Below are 17,879 nucleotides of genomic sequence, written 5' to 3'. Positions count from 1 at the left end.
AAGCAGAAAACAGCGCTTAGACAACAGGACGAAGAGAGGGACACAGGCCCGAGTGCTAACAACCGAGTGTCTTTATTTCAGTCAGCATAAATACACTCTACCGCTATCTCAAAGCACCCTTTCTTCGTCCTGTTTAGCGCTGTTTTCTGCTCGTTATCCGTAATGGTTTTGAGAGACAGTGTTAGTTTCTTCGAAATCATTACGCATTATTCACTCATTTTGGATTGCGATGATCTCTCTCTAACGCTTTCGGCTGCGCTTCAACTGCTTTTCTTTCAATAATTCACCCTACTCTCACTTCAACTAGGTCCATCTCTTGGCTCCCACTTGGCACCAATCATGATCATAGAGTGGTGCGATACGAAGTGAGTCGTGTGCTTGCACAACAGGAACTTGGCTGGTTCCGCAGGTCCCTATCGCACGCACGCCTCCACCTCAGTTCTCCCTGCACTACATACAAGAGACTCCACTATACTTTCCCCCTAACATTCCTTCGTAAATGGGGCCACCGACCCAAGAGGACAAGACTGGTGGCGCAGATCCTCGTTCATCACGCGGCTTACCTCGAGTCTCTTCATGATCTATGGTGATCCGCTCACATTTCCACCCTCACGCACCTTTACAACAGTGTCGAGATGCACATGCATGGCACAACTTGAACTGAGCTGTATTGCGCATTCCCGCCAATTACGCGTCGCGCTGTTGGGGCCGCCGCGTCTCTTTCACCCTTCTTTCAATTCCCTCTCCCTCTTGTGCAGTGCGGTTGAGGTGTCCTCATCTGAGAGACAGTTACTGCGCTGCACTTTACCCCAATTATTCCTTTCACCGACAAGAATCTCTATCTCTCTCTCCCTCACGCTCACATTTCCCCTCACCTTTTTATAAGAATGGCGTGATAGACATGCTGGCCCAAGAGGAACTGAGCTGGCGCCGAAGATCGCCGGTGAGTGCGAACTTCATCCTGAATTTCTCTCACGCTCTATCGCAATAAGCCACTCAATATAATCCCTCCTCTGATCCCTTCACACGAGAGGTGCGACATCTGCTTGAGCAAGAGGAACTGAGCTAAAACCGCAGGTCCCTGTGCAGCACGCACTTCACCTCAGTGTCCTTCGCGCTCACAAGGCACGTAAAACCCCAAATATTATTATTATTAACAATTGGATGGTCGTGACGGAGATAACGTTAAATAAGAAAATTCTGCGCCGGAGTGATTGTTCTCGGCTCCAAAGTCATTTACCGCGACAAGCGGAAGCTCGAACTTTCTGTCATTTTCCCGGGATCAAATTACATTTGTTTACGATGAGCAGGCGCCGTTGCTCTGGGAGTCTGCGTAGCGTACGCGACGGTGCAATGCAGATTTCGGTGGTCGATATTGAAGTGGTCGAGGAAGCGAGGGTTAATGGCCGCCAAAACTGTTCTAAACTTAGACTTACACGGAAGTTTTAAAGCGTTAAAAAAAAAAAAACTGATCGCTTAAGGTCAGACGTTTCTACCGTTCTTTTGCAGCATGTGAGTTCGTGAAGCTTTTCTTCTTGAAAAGAGTTTTGAAAATAGTGCTGGTACTAAGCGTCTTTAGGATTGTGACAAACACACTGTTATCCCATTTTCTTTTTCGAAATTTTGAGAACAGGTCTTTTGAAACTGTTCCCATCCCCCCGAAAATTGTAAGGGGATGTGCCTTGCTAACTTAGTTGCTCCAGCTCGCAGAATTTGATATCAACTAGTACACTCTTCCAGAGGGCCTTTAGGTATTTTCAATGAACGAATAAATAAATAAATAAATAAATAAATAAATAAATAAATAAACTCAATTGATTACACAATTAGGATTCGTTGATGAGCAAATTATTCACTTTAATGTCATGATCAAGAAGTGGACCGCGAAAAGATCAGGATTTTTTTACCTGCGAGAGGCTAATAATAAACATCCTATTCAGATTTACTAGCAAACTAACAAACACCATATAAAGGGTGCGTATAAAGTAATCGGTAAGTACGGTGCGTTACCGTTACTTTGTGTCCTGTTGCCAAATTCTTCCCATTCGTAAGAACGAAGCTTTTCTTAAATATGTGTTCATAACTGACTCGCTGCATACGCCAATTACGTAATGCGTGCAATAGATATCCAGTATTCTGTAGTAGCAGACGAGTCGCAAGGATAGTGAAGCACACTCGAGGAGTGCACATAATTAGATGGCGTGATGAGATGAGCGAATTTGGAGTCATTATACGAAGTCAGCTGGCGCAAGTCAGGGAAACTATAGATTGATGGACAGAAGCCTTCGTCCTTCAGTGAACATCATTTAGGCTGCTGCAGCTGCTGGTGGCGACGATTACGGCTTGCGGTTGAACAGTAAAGGGTTCTCTGTTTGCGGTTAAAGGTAAATTTGAACCGGATTCCTCTGCGTTGTTTCCTTTTCTCCAAGGGCCTCTCGGAGACTTGGACGTGTCCAACGGAGTTTCCCTGGCGTCGAGGTTACCCGAGTACCCGCCCTCAAAGAGCGAGGTGGAGTCACATGACGTCCACGAAGGAGGGACCGCGAGGCGTCACGTGTTGCGTTGGGCGATGATGGGCGGACAGATGGGCGATGATGCGGCGGACAACTCCGTCTGGCCCCACGCCTTCAGGTCGCCTCTGCCCCAGAGCCTGGCCCAGCTTGCCAGCAGACCGAGAAGGTGGAAGCGGGCGGTCGCCCATCGGGACGACCTCCGCAGAGGCGATGGCGACGAACCAGGCCAAGAAAGAGGCACGTACGTCTTGCTCCTGCCGGACGACGAAGGCGACTTCACTGACGTGGAGAGGGCGCACCAGGTTGAAAGGCAGCATGGGCACGGCGGCAGCGGGGGCGTCGGCGAAAGCGTGACCGAGTTCCTTCCACTCGTCGGAGACGTTGCCGGAGGGCGTCCGCGCGGGCCGCGGCTTCGCCGGGACCGAAGAGTCCGCGGCGACGTCTTCTTCAGCGACGACGTTCCTGCGGCGCACCGCGACGCGGAGAGCCGGGACGCTTACGACAGGGACGACGTCGTCCTCGACGACAGGGTCGTCGGGGAGAACGAGACCGAGTTCTTCCCGCTGCCCGCGGACGTCAAGAGCTACAGAGGACGTCCCCAGGGCCATCCTCACCGCAACGACGTCCTCTTCGACGAAACGGAGAGCGCGCCAGCCTTGCCGCTGTGGGAAGACGCCGGCGTGCGGACGTGGGCCACCGAGTCGTCCATCGCCGTCCACCAGCGCGGGCGAGGGGACCGCAAAGGCGAGAGCGAAGGCGCCGTGCTCTCCTGGCGTAGAGGTGTTCCCGTCGCTCGATCGCAAGGCCGAGTGGCCGTTGCTTCGGGGTTTCCAGGAAATCGGAGAAATCGCAGTCCCATCGTCGTTGAGATCTCGAAGGAGAGCGAGGTCATGCACCACGAGAGACGTCGTTCGAACGTTGGACCACTTTGGGCGCCCCCTAGCACTTCAGCGCAGGCTGGCGAGCGTTTCAGCAGCGGCAGTGACGGGTACGTCAGACGACGTTTTTTGAGGGTCGCGCGGAACCACTCGTCCGTGTCGCGCGGCGCGCGCCGCGTCCACCGCAAGCTGCTTCACGGCAGGCGCGACTACAGGCAAGATCCGGTGAGTGGTCGCGAAATCGCCCTTGAAACGTGGCACTCACGTACGTGCCAACTCCCCCCTCCCCCCAAATGGTTTGTAAAACATAATGAATTTGGGAACGTTCTGCGATTTTTTGCGAATGTTGGGCAGAGTTTCACGAGAATAAGTTGGGCTCGCGAAAAAAGTTTTGTACGTCGGTCTCGGTACCGTTGGAAGCCTTCCGATGGCGAAATATTGTTCGAGGAGTAATTGTTTCGAGAAAGCTTTTTTTTGCAGGCAAGTTCTTGAAGCACAGGAAATTGGCAGCAAGAATATCATTGGGAAAGTCAATTATATATACAATAAAAAAACGTGTTTCTTTTACTTGCCCCTTTCGAGTTCTAAGTATTCTCCATTTCCTATTGCCTGAGTTAGCCTGGAAGTTGCCAGTCCTTTCTCAACGTTACACTGCGATGCGTAGCAACGCTGCCACTATAGTAGCCGACGTAGCGCAAATTCACCACGCGTGGCCAGAACTGTGAGTCACGAACCTAATTAAGGCGCGGATACCCGCGCCTTAAGTAGATTCGCGACCCACAGTTCTGGCACTCTTCTGGTTCTCCACCGTCAGTATGCAGCGTGACAACATACTGTTACATACATATAGGTTCAGGTTCCTCCAGCCCCTCCGGCCACAGGCGAAGCCGGACAGAACAACATGGGCAAGTCCGTGGCGGACATGATCAGCGCCGCCCTGAAGCTGTTCACGGTGGACGCGATCGTGGGCATACTGCGCCGGTTCGACGGCTGCCGCGACACCAGGCACTCGCTGTTCAACCTGGTCGGGCCGGACTTGGCCGTCGACGTGATGACCGCGTTCGTGGGCAACAGCAGTCCCTGGCTGAGCGTTCTCGAGGAGCAGGGGGCGCCGCCCAAGTTCGACGCCGTGGACGGCATGACGGCCGACCTGTCGTCGCTCCAGCTGCCCGCTGGGGTCGAGGTTAGCCTCAAGGGAGTCGCCGAACAACCGCTGACACCGGCTTTCTTCGGAGACGTCGAGCGAAACGTGCGTGGTGCAGTTTGTTTCATTAGTTTGGGTGCTGCACCCACAGTGCCAGTGACATTATGGTGGGTTTCTAACTGAGTTAGCAGAAACGGGGTAGGGCGGGGAGGGGGGGGGGTTGTCAGCAAAAAAGACATAGCTGTCGATGTTCCTGGTTGAAAGGTAAAGCTTCCACAGAGAGGTGAGTTATGCGGCGAGCCGATGAAGCCGTAAAGCCAACTTCGAAGTGCGCAGTGCTGCTTTGAGAGAACTGATGAAAGCCTCGCACTGAACAACCTGTCGTCGAGGCTTGCTCGAAAGGCGCGCGTCGAGTGGGAATATGGCGGCCGATAGGGTGCGAACCCGTGAAGAGGTGGTTGCCTCAAAGGTGTGACTGGTGAGCTATACTTCGTATAGTGCGTGGCGTAAGATGGACATTTTACCGGGGTCATCTTAGGGTGCGGCTGTGCGCGCTTGAAGTGTCACCTCGAAGTGTCAGGGGTTTGGCGCCGTGCCTGGGGCTGTAGTAGTAGCGCAGTAAATTGGTTGTTTATTTTTTAAAATAAAATCGAGAAAAGAGAAGTAAAAAAATGTTATTGCTGCTAACACTGTAAATGTATAGCTACATCTGCTGACACTAGAACAGTGGTCAGCGGTGGTGATGGGCTTGAAGGGGAGAGGGGGGATCAGGAAAGAGGAAGTGAGGACAGACTAGGATGAAAGAAAGTACTTTCCTATTGCACACTCTGGTAAGAAAAACTTATTTAATAAATAGGATGAACTAGGCCGACACAATAATAACCACACTGTACCTGTGCTGTCACTTCGGGCGCATTGCTTGTGAAACAGGCCCCGCGCACCGGGCTTTTCATTGCCGAGAGTCATTTGCTTTTCCTGCCTGTATAAATCTGCGTTGCCATATTCTTTGATTCTTTCTTGCTCAGGCGACGAAGGCGAATACGGCCCTGGAAGCTGTCATTGCGACCAGGGAGGGGCTGATGGACTGGCAGAAGACGTCACAGGCACAAGCACCACATGTGGGTATACCGGGTCAATGACGGGCCAGTTCTGTATGGCACAAGTAGTCAACTATTTTTTGTGTTCAGCGTAGGAGTAATCGCAGTTCCAAAAAAAAAAAACTGCAGATCCCACACACTGTGGGAATCGCTGTAAGCGAAGTTTTGTCTGCTGTTTGCGTTCATTGATGTTATTTGTCGGTGATGTTGAGGGTATACGACAGTCGTGACCTGATTTGAAATGTTATCTTGCCTGCATCACTCACTCGTGTTTGTTGTTCTTGCTCCGCTCGACACTTCTCGGCGCTAAGTGCGCGCTTCGGCGCCATTCTGGTTTGTAGCGTTGTAAGTTCCAGAACTTACCTCTCTCCCTCTATTCCCTCTCTGACACTCGCCCCACCTCGTCACGGAGACAAGCGCTGCAGCTCGCGCACTGCATTTGTTGGGAATCAAGCCTATAGTTACGTCGTCTAGAGGGCATTGTACTTCTCGGTTTGTTTTCCGTTTGTGCCACACACCTGTCATGTATTATCTCGGCAGAAAATCTGATTTCTGCAGAAAATCCGCAGAAGTCGTTCTGAACCACAACCGCGCAGACCCTCCACGTGGCTCAAACCTTGCCTTACATTCTTTACAAAGGTATTCCTCGGAATTTTGAAAATGACAGCTCATAAACAAATCTCGTGAAACAAAACACCGACAGGGCATGCCTTTTATTTGTGACATGGCCACATCTATCTCTACCACATCCCGACGCGGACGGCGTTGGCGGCGTGCGGGACAGCAGCAGCAGCAGCAACGGGAAACTCGAAGAAAGAGGCAAAGAATGCTTCGCTTTAAAAATAATAAAATTGGCAGTTTTTCCCGAAGGCGACGTATACTCGAGCGCGACAGCAAGGTTTGTAGCGGTTCCTTCGGTTTCTTCGCACGGTGCTATTGGCGTAGGCGATCATGGCAGGACGCAGTACGCGACATACAACCGCTGCATGCTGCGCTGCAGAAACAACGCCCCGGCAGACAGCAGGCATCTCATAACGCTGCCGCCCCGAGCAACTCCTCCAGCGGCGTCACAGACGTCGCACCCCGATAGCGCCAACCGACGCAAAAACAGTCGGCGGTTGTCGGCGCCCATTGAAAGCGTTATGTATAGGTCACCGGCACGTTGGTAGCGCGAGTGCTGTGCTTTTCAGCGCGAGCGGTTGTTAGATTTATGTTGACGTTAAATAACTGCTCTGCTCAGAGCCGTACATGCACCACGGTGTGGTATTGTAATGGAATGTACGCCAAGGATTGCTTTAATAAAGGACATGCCGCTCAGGCGCTTGTACATACAACACTAGGAAGGGCAGATTATAAAGAGAATCTAGACGGGACTACAGTTCCAAGTCCGGAAATCCTGGCGCGTCTAAGTCCTTATATGGCTGTCCTACTCGCCCGGAGGCTCGTTGTATAGCGGTTGCCGTTGAGGACGCAGCGCTAGTTGAGGACGCAGCGCTAAGACACCCTTTCCGCCGGCTACACCCGGGGGGGGGGGGTGACAGAAGACCTATGGGCCCCGGGTGCCAGACGACCTAGCTACGCCACTGTACATATACAATATCGAAACGTCATACAACACGTGTAAAATTTCAGTAAAAAAGAACGAAGAACTAACGAAAAATAAACTGGGAACCACACGTAAGCAGTGTTTGACTCACATTCACAGACATGTATACGTTCAGCGAGAACAAAGATGATTGAGCTCTTTTGAGGATAGTGCAGAATATAAGCAACCGTTATATATAGCTTTCATTGATTACGAGAAAGCGTTTGATTCAGTCGAAACCTCAGCAGTCATGGAGGCATTACGGAATCAGGGTGTAGATGAGCCATATGTAAAAATACTGGAAGATATCTATAGCGGCTCCACAGCCACCGTAGTCCTCCATAAAGCAAGCAACAAAATCCCAATAAAGAAAGGCGTCAGGCAGGGAGATACGATATCTCCAATGCTATTCACAGCGTGTTTACAGGAGGTATTCAGAGACCTGGATTGGGAAGAATTGGGGATAAAAGTTAATGGAGAATACCTTAGTAACTTGCGATTCGCTGATGATATTGCCTTGCTTAGTAACTCAGGGGACCAATTGCAATGCATGCTCACTGACCTGGAGAGGCAAAGCAGAAGAGTGGGTCTAAAAATGAATATGCAGAAAACTAAAGTAATGCTTAACAGTCTCGGGAGGGAACAGCAATTTACAATAGGCAGCGAGGCACTGGAAGTCGTAAGGGAATACATCTACTTAGGGCAGGTAGTGACGGCGGATCCGGATCATGAGACGGAAATAATCAGAAGAATAAGAATGGGCTGGAGTGCGTTTGGCAGGCATTCCCAAATCATGAACAGCAGGTTGCCGTTATCCCTCAAGAGAAAAGTATATAATAGCTGTGTCTTACCAGTACTCACCTACGGGGCAGAAACCTGGAGGCTTACGAAAAGGGTTCTGCTCAAATTAAGGACGACACAACGAGCTATGGAAAGAAGAATGATAGGTGTAACGTTAAGGGATAAGAAAAGAGCTGATTGGGTGAGGGAACAAACGCGAGTTAACGACATCTTAGTTGAAATCAAGAAAAAGAAATGGGCATGGGCAGGACATGTAATGAGGAGGGAAGATAACCGATGGTCATTAAGGGTTACGGACTGGATCTCAAGGGAAGGGAAGCGTAGCAGGGGGCGGCAGAAAGTTAGGTGGGCGGATGAGATTAGGAAGTTTGCAGGGACGGCATGGTCACAATTAGTACATGACCGGGGTTGTTGGAGAAGTATGGGAGAGGCCTTTGCCCTGCAGTGGGCGTAACCAGGCTGATGATGATGATGATGATGATGATGATGATGATGATGATGATGAGGATAGTGAAATGGAAGGTTTACTGACGCATGCGTCGCGGAATGTTGATATGTATCTAGCTTCTATAATCAAGCTCGTCATCTTACCTGCTTCTACTCCATGATGACTATTTCTTTAAATCTAGGTTTGCATTTGCATCTCTGGCAATGGATGGCAAGAAAGCCGTCAGCGGCCAAGTTTACTTTGTTATTGTGTTCTCGTAGTCGGTAATTTATGCGTCTACCTGTTTGATCAATGTAGGATGTCGGGACGATCTAAGAAAGGTCCACCACTGGGAATGGATATGTTTACTTCGCATTTACAGCCGTAATTTGGATAAAAAGAAGGGCAAGACTTTATGGTTAGCCCTCGTATTAGTGGTCAACTTGAAAGCCACATATAATAATCAGTTTCGTCCGCTTTAATTGCACCATTACATGCGATTTACAGCACGGTGAAATCGTTTTTCACTGCTGAGTTAGAGAGTTGGAAACTTCATAGTTTCGTTTTCCGAAAATGTGCGATATTCAAAATATCTTTTTTTAAAAATTGACGGCTTACGCAGAAAGTCAGCTTTAAACTGTCACTAGAGTTTAACGTTTCCTTCTTAAATGTAACAGGCCTAATCAAATTTGGTGTAGTGCTTTCTCAGGAAAACGATTTCCCATTTCCCATGTACTTAGATGGGAGTCCCCGAGCTAAAGCATCCTGTTAAGTACAGCACCCTTTGTGCACGCTGTGGATGAGTGTACCTTGGGCAGTACACTTGGGGCAGTACACTTGGGGCAGCACTGCTTGGGGCAGTACACTTGGGGCAGCACTGCTTGGGGAGTACACTTGGGGCAGTACACTTGGGGCAGTACACTTGGGGCAGTACACTTGGGGCAGTCCACTTGGGGCAGTGCACTTGGGGCAGTGAACTTGGGGCAGTACACTTGGGGCAGTACAAGTGAGTCTCTTCGGGGCAGGTATAGCTGAAACACTTGCCCCTTTACCTCCTCCACTGCTCGTTTAGGCTCAGCAGTACGTGACCAGCGCTATTGCCGCCCTGGACGGGATCACCATCGCCAAAAGGAAGAGCCTGGACGATAGTGTGGTAAGCGCGCTGTGTCACCATCGAAAAAAGCTGTAGTGTTGAGAAAGGCCGTGGCCGTTCTTGGCAACAACGAGAAGTAAGGGTAAAAATGAATAAATATTGCCAACCACTACTCCAGTTGTGCGCTATACGCGTTGCGAAGCATTTTGGTTTCGTAATATACAGAAAAGGCATTCATGAACCGTGGTAATACTGTGAAACGAGACACGCACCGTAGACCGTGAAGATGAAATGTTTACGTGACGTTGCGTTGTTAGAGTTGTCGATTATGTACAATTTCGTTCTGTTGCATTGTTAGAGTATGTGCAATTACAACACGTATACATACATCAATTTACATCATTACTCTGTGTCCATCGGTTCACTTATTGCGGTTTCAGGCGTGACTTTACCGGTTTCCGCTATTCCGGCAAACTGGGGCGGTTTCGGCGGATTACCGGATGAATGGGAGCGTAAACATGAGCGGCCAGATTGGTGGCGCCAGCTGGTGGTGCAAAGCTCAACCATCTAAACACAAAGCCAATTATAGATTCTTCTTAGCTGGGGTGTAAGCTTTCGTCAGCGGCGTAATTGTGTACACAATTACGCCGCTGCCGAAACTTTGCACCGGCATGCGAAGCAGAATAAAGTAGGTTGCTGAAATTTTAGCTCTGTGTTTATATGGTTCAGCTCTACAATACCAGGCTGCTTCACCGCTCCGGCCGCTCACGTTTACGGCCCCGACCATCCGGTAATCCGCCCAAACCGCCCCAGTTTGCCGGAATAACGGATACGCTAAAAGTCTCTAATAAAGAGTTTCCGCGTGTCCAGTATTCAGCTGAACGAAGGCGCACTGAGCGTTTTCCCGGATGGGAGGAGGAACAAGCGTGAGTGGCCTGCACGGTGCAGCCGCCTGGTGTCGCTGAGGTCAACCAGACAAACGCAGCTAATATTGCACCAATCAAGTGTATTTTACTTTGCTGCTGGCGCAAGTGTTTTGGCAGCAACACGATTACGCCACTACCGAATATTTACACCATCAGCGAAGTAGAGTGCACTTGTTGACTACAGTAACAGCTCCGGGCTTTTCTGGTTGTGTTCTGTGCCACCAGGTGGCTGCACCATGCAAGCCACTGATGTTTGCGGCCCCGCTCGCCCACTATTGCGCCCGATTTTCCTGCGTTTACCGCAGTGCGGGACACGCTAAAACACTCCGGTGAACCCTAGCTGGGTGTTTGATAACTGCCGCGTGCTCTAATTGCAGTCCGAGGTGGCTCTTTAAGACGCTGTTAGACCGAGTGGCTCCGGAATCGGCGCAACTAAAGTGGTAGGATAACCGGCAGGAAAAATTGGTCTACATTTGAGAAAAATGCTTAGCATTAGAAGAAAGAACAAAAAAAAAAACGAACCACAGAGCACGGCAGGTGTGGTGAGATTTCACGGAAGATCAGACGTCTGAATAAACATGCAAATAACTGAATCCAAAAAGGTTACTAGCAGGTTCCAATTCACACAAGTTCCAACAATTGAAGTATAGCCATCCTTTTCGAATCGCCGCACGTCGTGTCGGAGATCGCGTCGCATCGGACGTCGCGTCGCATCCCCGCCTCTAGCTTAAGGCGGATAACAATAATTCGCCCGGAGCTTTCGGATGCGTCGGGCAAGGCATCAGAAACGTGGCTGCGGCGTTTGTAGGAACTGGAAACTTTCTTATACTTGTTCCTTATAAGGAGACAATGTAAACAAAAATTGTTGGTCATATGTTGGTAAGTTATCTTTCTAGAATACCAAAAAAGGAAGCAACATCTTACCGTTTGAAGAGACTTGGTCAGCCAAAAAAAAAAGGCTCAAGGATGACAGGCGGGTTTCGACGACGCCTCGGAGTTCTCACTACACTCATACGTGGCGACATGGCTATGTACGATGCCTACTCGGGCCTAAGTTATTCTTAATTGTTAATTTATAGAGGCATTACGTAATCAGGGAGCACAGACCGCTCACGTAAATACCTTGGAAAATATCTACAGAGATTCCACAGCTACCTTAATTCTACACAAGAAAAGTAGGAACATACCTATAAAGAAAAGGGTCAGACAGGGAGACACAATCTCCCCAATGCTGTTCACTGCATGCTTATAAGAAGTATCCAAGCTATTAAACTGGGAAGGTTTAGGAGTAAGGATCGACGGCGAATATCTCAGCAACCTTCGGTTTGCCGATGACATTTTTCTATTCAGCAATAGTGCAGAAGAGTTACAACAAATGATTGAGGACCGTGACAGCGAGAGTGTAAAAGTGGGGTTGAGGATTAATATGCAGAAGACAAAGATAATAATGATTTGTTAGCAAGGGAGCAAGAGTTCAGGATCCCTAGTCAGCCTCTAGAGTCTGTGAAGGAGTACGTTTACCTGGGTCAACTAATCCCAGGGAACCCTGATCATGAAAACGAAATTCATAGAATAAAAATGGGTTGCATCGCATACGGAAGGCATTGTCTGCTCCTTGCTGGAAGCTTACCATTATCATTGAAAAGGAAGATGTACAATCAGTGCATTTTACCGGCACTGATATATGGGGCGGAGACTTCGAGATTGTTAAAGAAGCTTGAGACCAAGTTAAGGACCGCCCAAAGAGTGATTGAAGAATGCTGGGCATAACGTTAAGGGACAGAAAGAGCGGTTTGGATCAGAGAGCAAACGGGTATAGCCGATATTCTGACATTAAGAGAAAAAAAAAATGAAGCTGGGCAGGTCATGTAATTCGCAGGTTAGATAACCGTTGGACCATTAGGGTTACAGAATGGGTAACGAGAGAAGGGAAACGCAGTCGAGGACGGCCGAAGACTAGGTGTAGCGATGAAATTAGGAAATTCGCGGGCGTTAGTTGGAATCGGTTAGCGCAGGACAGGGGTAATTGGAGATCGCACGGAGAGGCCTTCGTCCTGCAGTGGGCATAATATAGGCTGATGATGAGGATAGTGAAACATAACTCGCATTGTATTCTTAGGGAACAAGAGATTTGATTCGGCAAAATTTAAGGACTGTTACGGCGGCTCAGTGGCCCAAATAAAAAATGAAAAAAAGATGTACGTTCAAATCGCTGACGCCACATCGGCATTTCGGCGGTCGGATTTCGGCGCGAAAGGAAAAGGAAATAAAACTTTGATCTTGTTTTTTCCTCTTATAACCGATATAAAACCCGAAAGGCTAGTGAAACATTTTTTTGAAATAGTAGTTTATTCGGTTTAACTTATTTAGTTTACTCGTTAGTGTTTCTCTTTAGCGTCTGTTTAAAGTTCGAACAGCTAGCTGTGTCATATATGGGCAGGGTGTCGAACCGAAAAGTTGTAGGCTTCCGTTATCGTTCAGGTTTACTCTTCTACATGTGTTCCAGTTCGGTTCAGGTTCAGCTCCGGAGCGGAAATGTAAAGGTTCGAACAGGTTTGATTCGGTTCATAAGGGTTTATAACAATTCAGGATGAGAGAGAATGAAACATTTTTAGAAAACGATTTTTTCTTCGAGGCCTCGCCCACGAAATTACGAGAGCGAAAATTAATTTATTTCTTCTTCCACACACACACACACACACACACACACACACACACACACACACACACACACACACACACACACACACACACACACACACACACGCACACGCACACGCACACGCACACACACACACACTGTGTCTGTGTGTGTCCCTGTTCTCGCACTATTCTGAAAAAAAAAAGAAATAAAACACTCAGGAAATTTGTGTTTTAATAAAATGTAGGGACATGTCTGGGGTGATATGCAGAAACGTTCTGGAGCCTCTGTGGTTATTTGGGTGCTTAATGAAAGTTGCTAAAACTTCGTTTTCGCCCATCTTAACGGCGGTGTATGAAACGCTTACTATAGGTCCCGCGCTTTCCTGGAAGGATCAAAGGGGGCAGCAATTTAGTACTTGGGAGAAAATAAGGGCCTTGCTATCTGTGTCACGTACCGAAAGTTTTGAACTGCATATAATAATTACGTGCATTGAAGATATACTGAATACTCGTTTTCTCGCAATTTTCACGTGACATACGAGGTGCGTATGTTCCCGATATCCTTCCCGCCCAATTCATTTTCCCGATATTCTCTGTGAACCATGACAGACACGCGGTTTACAATTCGTTGAAGTAGGAATCGCGTTTTGGGTTGCGTGCAATAGGTACAACAAGGTACGTAGAATCTGCGTTCTTTAATTACAATGTTTGTAAGAGCTAACTTCCGCACGATTTTCAGATTGTGCTATACTGCTGTTAAATTTTCGCAATGTTTTCCCGAGTCGTAAGAGTTACTATACATGACATCGAGTTCATATTCGGGAGAAATGAAGGAGGGAGTATTGTAAGTGTAACAGTGCGTGGCAAAACTCTAATGTTAATGGCTTAACTATAACATTGCAAATAGTTCCCGAACCAATTACATATACGAGTTCCGTACTTGGTTTCCCCCGTGTCCGCGGTAAATTAAATGAGCCATATCTGGTTATAACGTGGTAAAGATAAGAAGCAGAAGAAGCAGGACAAAAAAGAAACAACAACAACAACACCGTCTTATTGTTTACGGCTATGCAACAGAAGACAAGCGGGAAGAAAGTGTAACCGAGGTGTTACGCAATATAAAGATGAAATCTGGTGTACTGATTGTTATTCTCCACACACAAAAAAAGTAAAACTCGGGACATTTGGCCATCCCCGATTGGGTCAAGTTGGGACTCGGGGACGGTCCCACTAAATTCGAGACAGTCGGCAACCCTATGTGAGCGGTACTGCGTGAGACTTGCACGAGATAAAATTTTTGACCTGTGAGAGGTGCATCAACGTGAACGTTGCATGTAGTAAATATGTAGTGAACGCAGTTGTAAGCATCACATTTAGCTTTACAGCACGGAATTAACCGCTTCACGTGGCTCCCAGCATCGGCGTTTCCTCTGCATGTCCTTTTGTTGTGTATTTTTCTGTGTGTGGGTGTTTGTCGATTTTATGAGTGAGCGCATGAAAGAGCTGTGGGCATGGAAATTTCCAGCGATATTCAGAACTGAAGCCTTTAGTTCCGAAGGAGTTAACGCTGGACACTTCACCTTTCAGCAAAATGTCATCACCGTCTGCGACGATTTGAAGAAAGCCATGACAGTCGGCCAGAATACGCCTTTAACGGTCAGTGCTGTACTTCAACTGCCGTTTATGCGATGTTGCCGTTAGTTTCCGATTTAATAAATCACTGGGACATGGGCTTGCCGATCGATTTATTGAATGATACTGATTTGTCCTTTCCCGTTTCTCGGTGGTTATGTGGCTGTGATGTTTGGTTGCAGGGCTAGATGTTCTTGGTTTCATTTCGAACCGCGGTGACTTCATTTGTGTGGAGCGCGGGTTTCTAACACGCTCGTGCACAGAGGCAGACATAAAGAAATGAAATGGGCAGACAAGGCTATTTCGGAGGCGACCAATACTGAACCCCGTAGCCTTGGAGTTGCTTTAGGATATAAAAATCAATCAATCAATCAATCAATCAATCAATCAATCAATCAATCAATCAATTTACGTTGCCATAGGTTAAAAAGTTAGTTTAGGGCAATGCAAAAAACTGCACAGGACGACTCATAGGTCGGAAAAATAAAAGCAACTCAAGTGAACTCAGAAGAAATATCTTTTTTTTGTACAGGGCTCACTGGGACTCAGATTCACCGAAATTCCAGTCATCCGGGCTCACTCGATCTCAGATTTATCAAAAACTCGTATTACGCCGGGCTCTCACTCGCGCTCAGACTCATCAAGATGTTAGCATCAGCCGGGCCCATTCGGACTCAGACTTGCCAAGGCCAGATTCAACGGGACCCCATTCGTACCAGCTCAACACTGCAGAATGAGACTCGGGACAGGCCCACTTAGACCTACGGACCCTCAACCCGCTCAGATTCACGGCATTACGGTCACACATTTACGGCATCATGGATTCGCACACCGTTCAAACTCAATGACGTCGTCGACTTACTGACTCGATTCGAACTCGTAAGCTTGTAGCTGATCCAAATCACCAGCTCACTAATAGGCTCGCTGATTCAGTGTAAGATCTGAGCTCACTTCAAAGTCACATTTACATTTGCGTCTGCGCGCACGCACTGCCACGCACTCACCCTCACACTGGTGTGTTCACACTAAAGCATGTCCATTCGTGGCCATAATCCCGTTAACTCACACTCACCGTCGTTTGATATTCAAAATCGCCTCCATTCATACTAAAAGACGCCCAACTCATTTTCCCACTGTGCTTGTCGGCAATAAATCACGCTCACCCACAGGTATGCGGGCTTCCTCGCGCTTGCTCCTATCTCGTTAGACTGAATCTCAATGAGCCTCATTTTTCCCAGTGGGCCGAAGTGCCTGGAGAGTCGAGGCGAGCGTAAGTGGATGCAGACTTGACGAAGTCATGTGATTTGAAGCTCTCTTGAGTTTGGGACGCTGAATTAGCCGAGTCCGTATCGCGCTCCATATTTCTTGCGACGTCACACGAGACTGAATGCTTTTTTTTTTCGGACTGTCCTGTGGCCGTACATCGTAGAAGGGGATTTCGATGCTCCACGCAGGATTACCTGAAGACGAACCTAGGCCAGTGGGCGCTTCTACAGCAAAACCTGACATCAAGCCTCGACGTAATCAAAGACATGCTCCCGAATATACGGAAGCAAGTCAACTCGGACATCGCCACCTTCATCGACCATGCCAGGACTCAGGCCAGTCTTGTTTTTTATATAAATTATTTACATTCGGGGCCGTACCATCACAGAGGACTAAGGGTTGCAAGAATGCACGAATCTAAAAAAACAACAACAACGAGAAAAGTATACGTAGTACGAGATGCTAACAAACGAAACAATGTTATTAATTAGAATACCCGAAAACACCAGTATTGAGTGCATTGACATCCGTTGAGGAGGCGACAAAGGCTGGAAGGCTGTTCGAATCTGTTTGTTTCCTGGGACGAAGGAATTGAAGTTTGTGCTGGTGCGACTCGCTCGTAATCTGACCTTGAATTGGTGGCCACTGCGTGTTTATATGCGGGTCCCATATATATGCTACATACTCTCGTCGGTATCGTGCTAGCGTTCTTCAGTGAGAGCGGGGTCTTTGCTCTTTGCATAGCATTGCGCGACTCTACGCACGTGCATGGCATTGTACGGTGGCCGAGAGGAAAAGAATGTCTTTGCAATTCCGGTATTTCCATCACGTGCACCAAAATACGACGTCCCAGCTGAACGATAGTGGTGTTCTTGTTGGGGAGCCGGCATATCCTTAGCACTGTGGAGGACGTGCCGTAGATCAAGTGTATCTCGGGTTTTGGCCCCAAATCTTACGAACCGAGAAAAATCTTACAATGACTTGCATTGAATCAATTTAGCGACACAACGTTGCCACCAGTCAAAACGAGTTATGTGTGGGGTGTGTTGTGCAGTGGGACTAATCTTATGTGCTTCGGAAGGATGGATGGATGGATAGATGGATGGATGGATGATGGATGGATGATGGATGGATAAACGGATGGACGGATGGACGGATGGATGGATGCTATGAGCGTCCCCTTTGGAACGGGGTGGTGGGCTGCGCCACCAAGCTCTTCCTATTATATTGCCTGATATCCTACCGATCATCAAAAAAAGCACGAAGAATTCTCATCACCAAACTTTCTGAACCCCTATTGGGAACTTTGTTCTTGTAGGCCTCCGTTGTTTGTCCGTTTCCCTATTTTTCTTCCACTAATCTTCCAATTCGACTCTTACTAATTGCTACTGCGGACATGTTTGATTTCCCCCTGCTCTCGCTGAGCACAAGAACATCAAGGAGGCCAGTGGTGCCTAAATGGACCGCTGGGCGGATATATTCACATTCTAATGAAACGTTCTTCACCATTTCCTTAGCTTTACTGCAGCAAGCAGATATTTCTTCTTCCTCGTATCTCGCTTTTTAATAGCATGTTCTAAGGCATCCCGATCTCGCTTCGAAAAGTAAAGTGCTTCCTTTCTAGTTATCATAAATTGTTTCCTTCCTAATTTCATTTTTTTTTCTCTCAAGTATTACTCATAGCAGATTTCTTCACCCATGAGATTGTCTTAGCTTCTCTGACTTTCTGTTGGACATTTTTTGTTGCCATGCTACTCACTGTACCGATCGCACGCATTTTCGTAAGTTTCCTAGTTTTTCCCTCCGCTGTAAGTCAGTGTTCTTCCTGTAAAAATATCTGAACACTCTCCCAGCCTGTTTACTTTCTTCCACAT

General features: G+C 48.0%; 1 protein-coding gene across 1 annotated transcript in view; it reads left to right on the top strand.

Annotated features, from left to right (window-relative positions):
* The window catches only part of LOC142591393 (uncharacterized), a 38,565-nt gene extending 21,497 nt beyond the window's left edge, over window positions 1–17,068 (top strand). Inside the window, exons 9-15 of the mRNA XM_075703720.1 lie at window positions 2,430–3,616; window positions 4,242–4,640; window positions 5,561–5,653; window positions 9,518–9,598; window positions 14,695–14,763; window positions 16,194–16,340; window positions 17,060–17,068. Of these exons, the coding sequence (XP_075559835.1) occupies window positions 2,430–3,616; window positions 4,242–4,640; window positions 5,561–5,653; window positions 9,518–9,598; window positions 14,695–14,763; window positions 16,194–16,340; window positions 17,060–17,068 (1,985 nt within the window). The remainder of the gene's footprint in view (window positions 1–2,429; window positions 3,617–4,241; window positions 4,641–5,560; window positions 5,654–9,517; window positions 9,599–14,694; window positions 14,764–16,193; window positions 16,341–17,059) is intronic.
* Window positions 17,069–17,879: the final 811 nt, after the last annotated feature.

Source organism: Dermacentor variabilis, chromosome 8, assembly GCF_050947875.1.
Source record: "Dermacentor variabilis isolate Ectoservices chromosome 8, ASM5094787v1, whole genome shotgun sequence".
Lineage (NCBI taxonomy): Eukaryota > Metazoa > Arthropoda > Arachnida > Ixodida > Ixodidae > Dermacentor > Dermacentor variabilis.
This window is presented reverse-complemented; position numbering and strand designations above follow the sequence as displayed.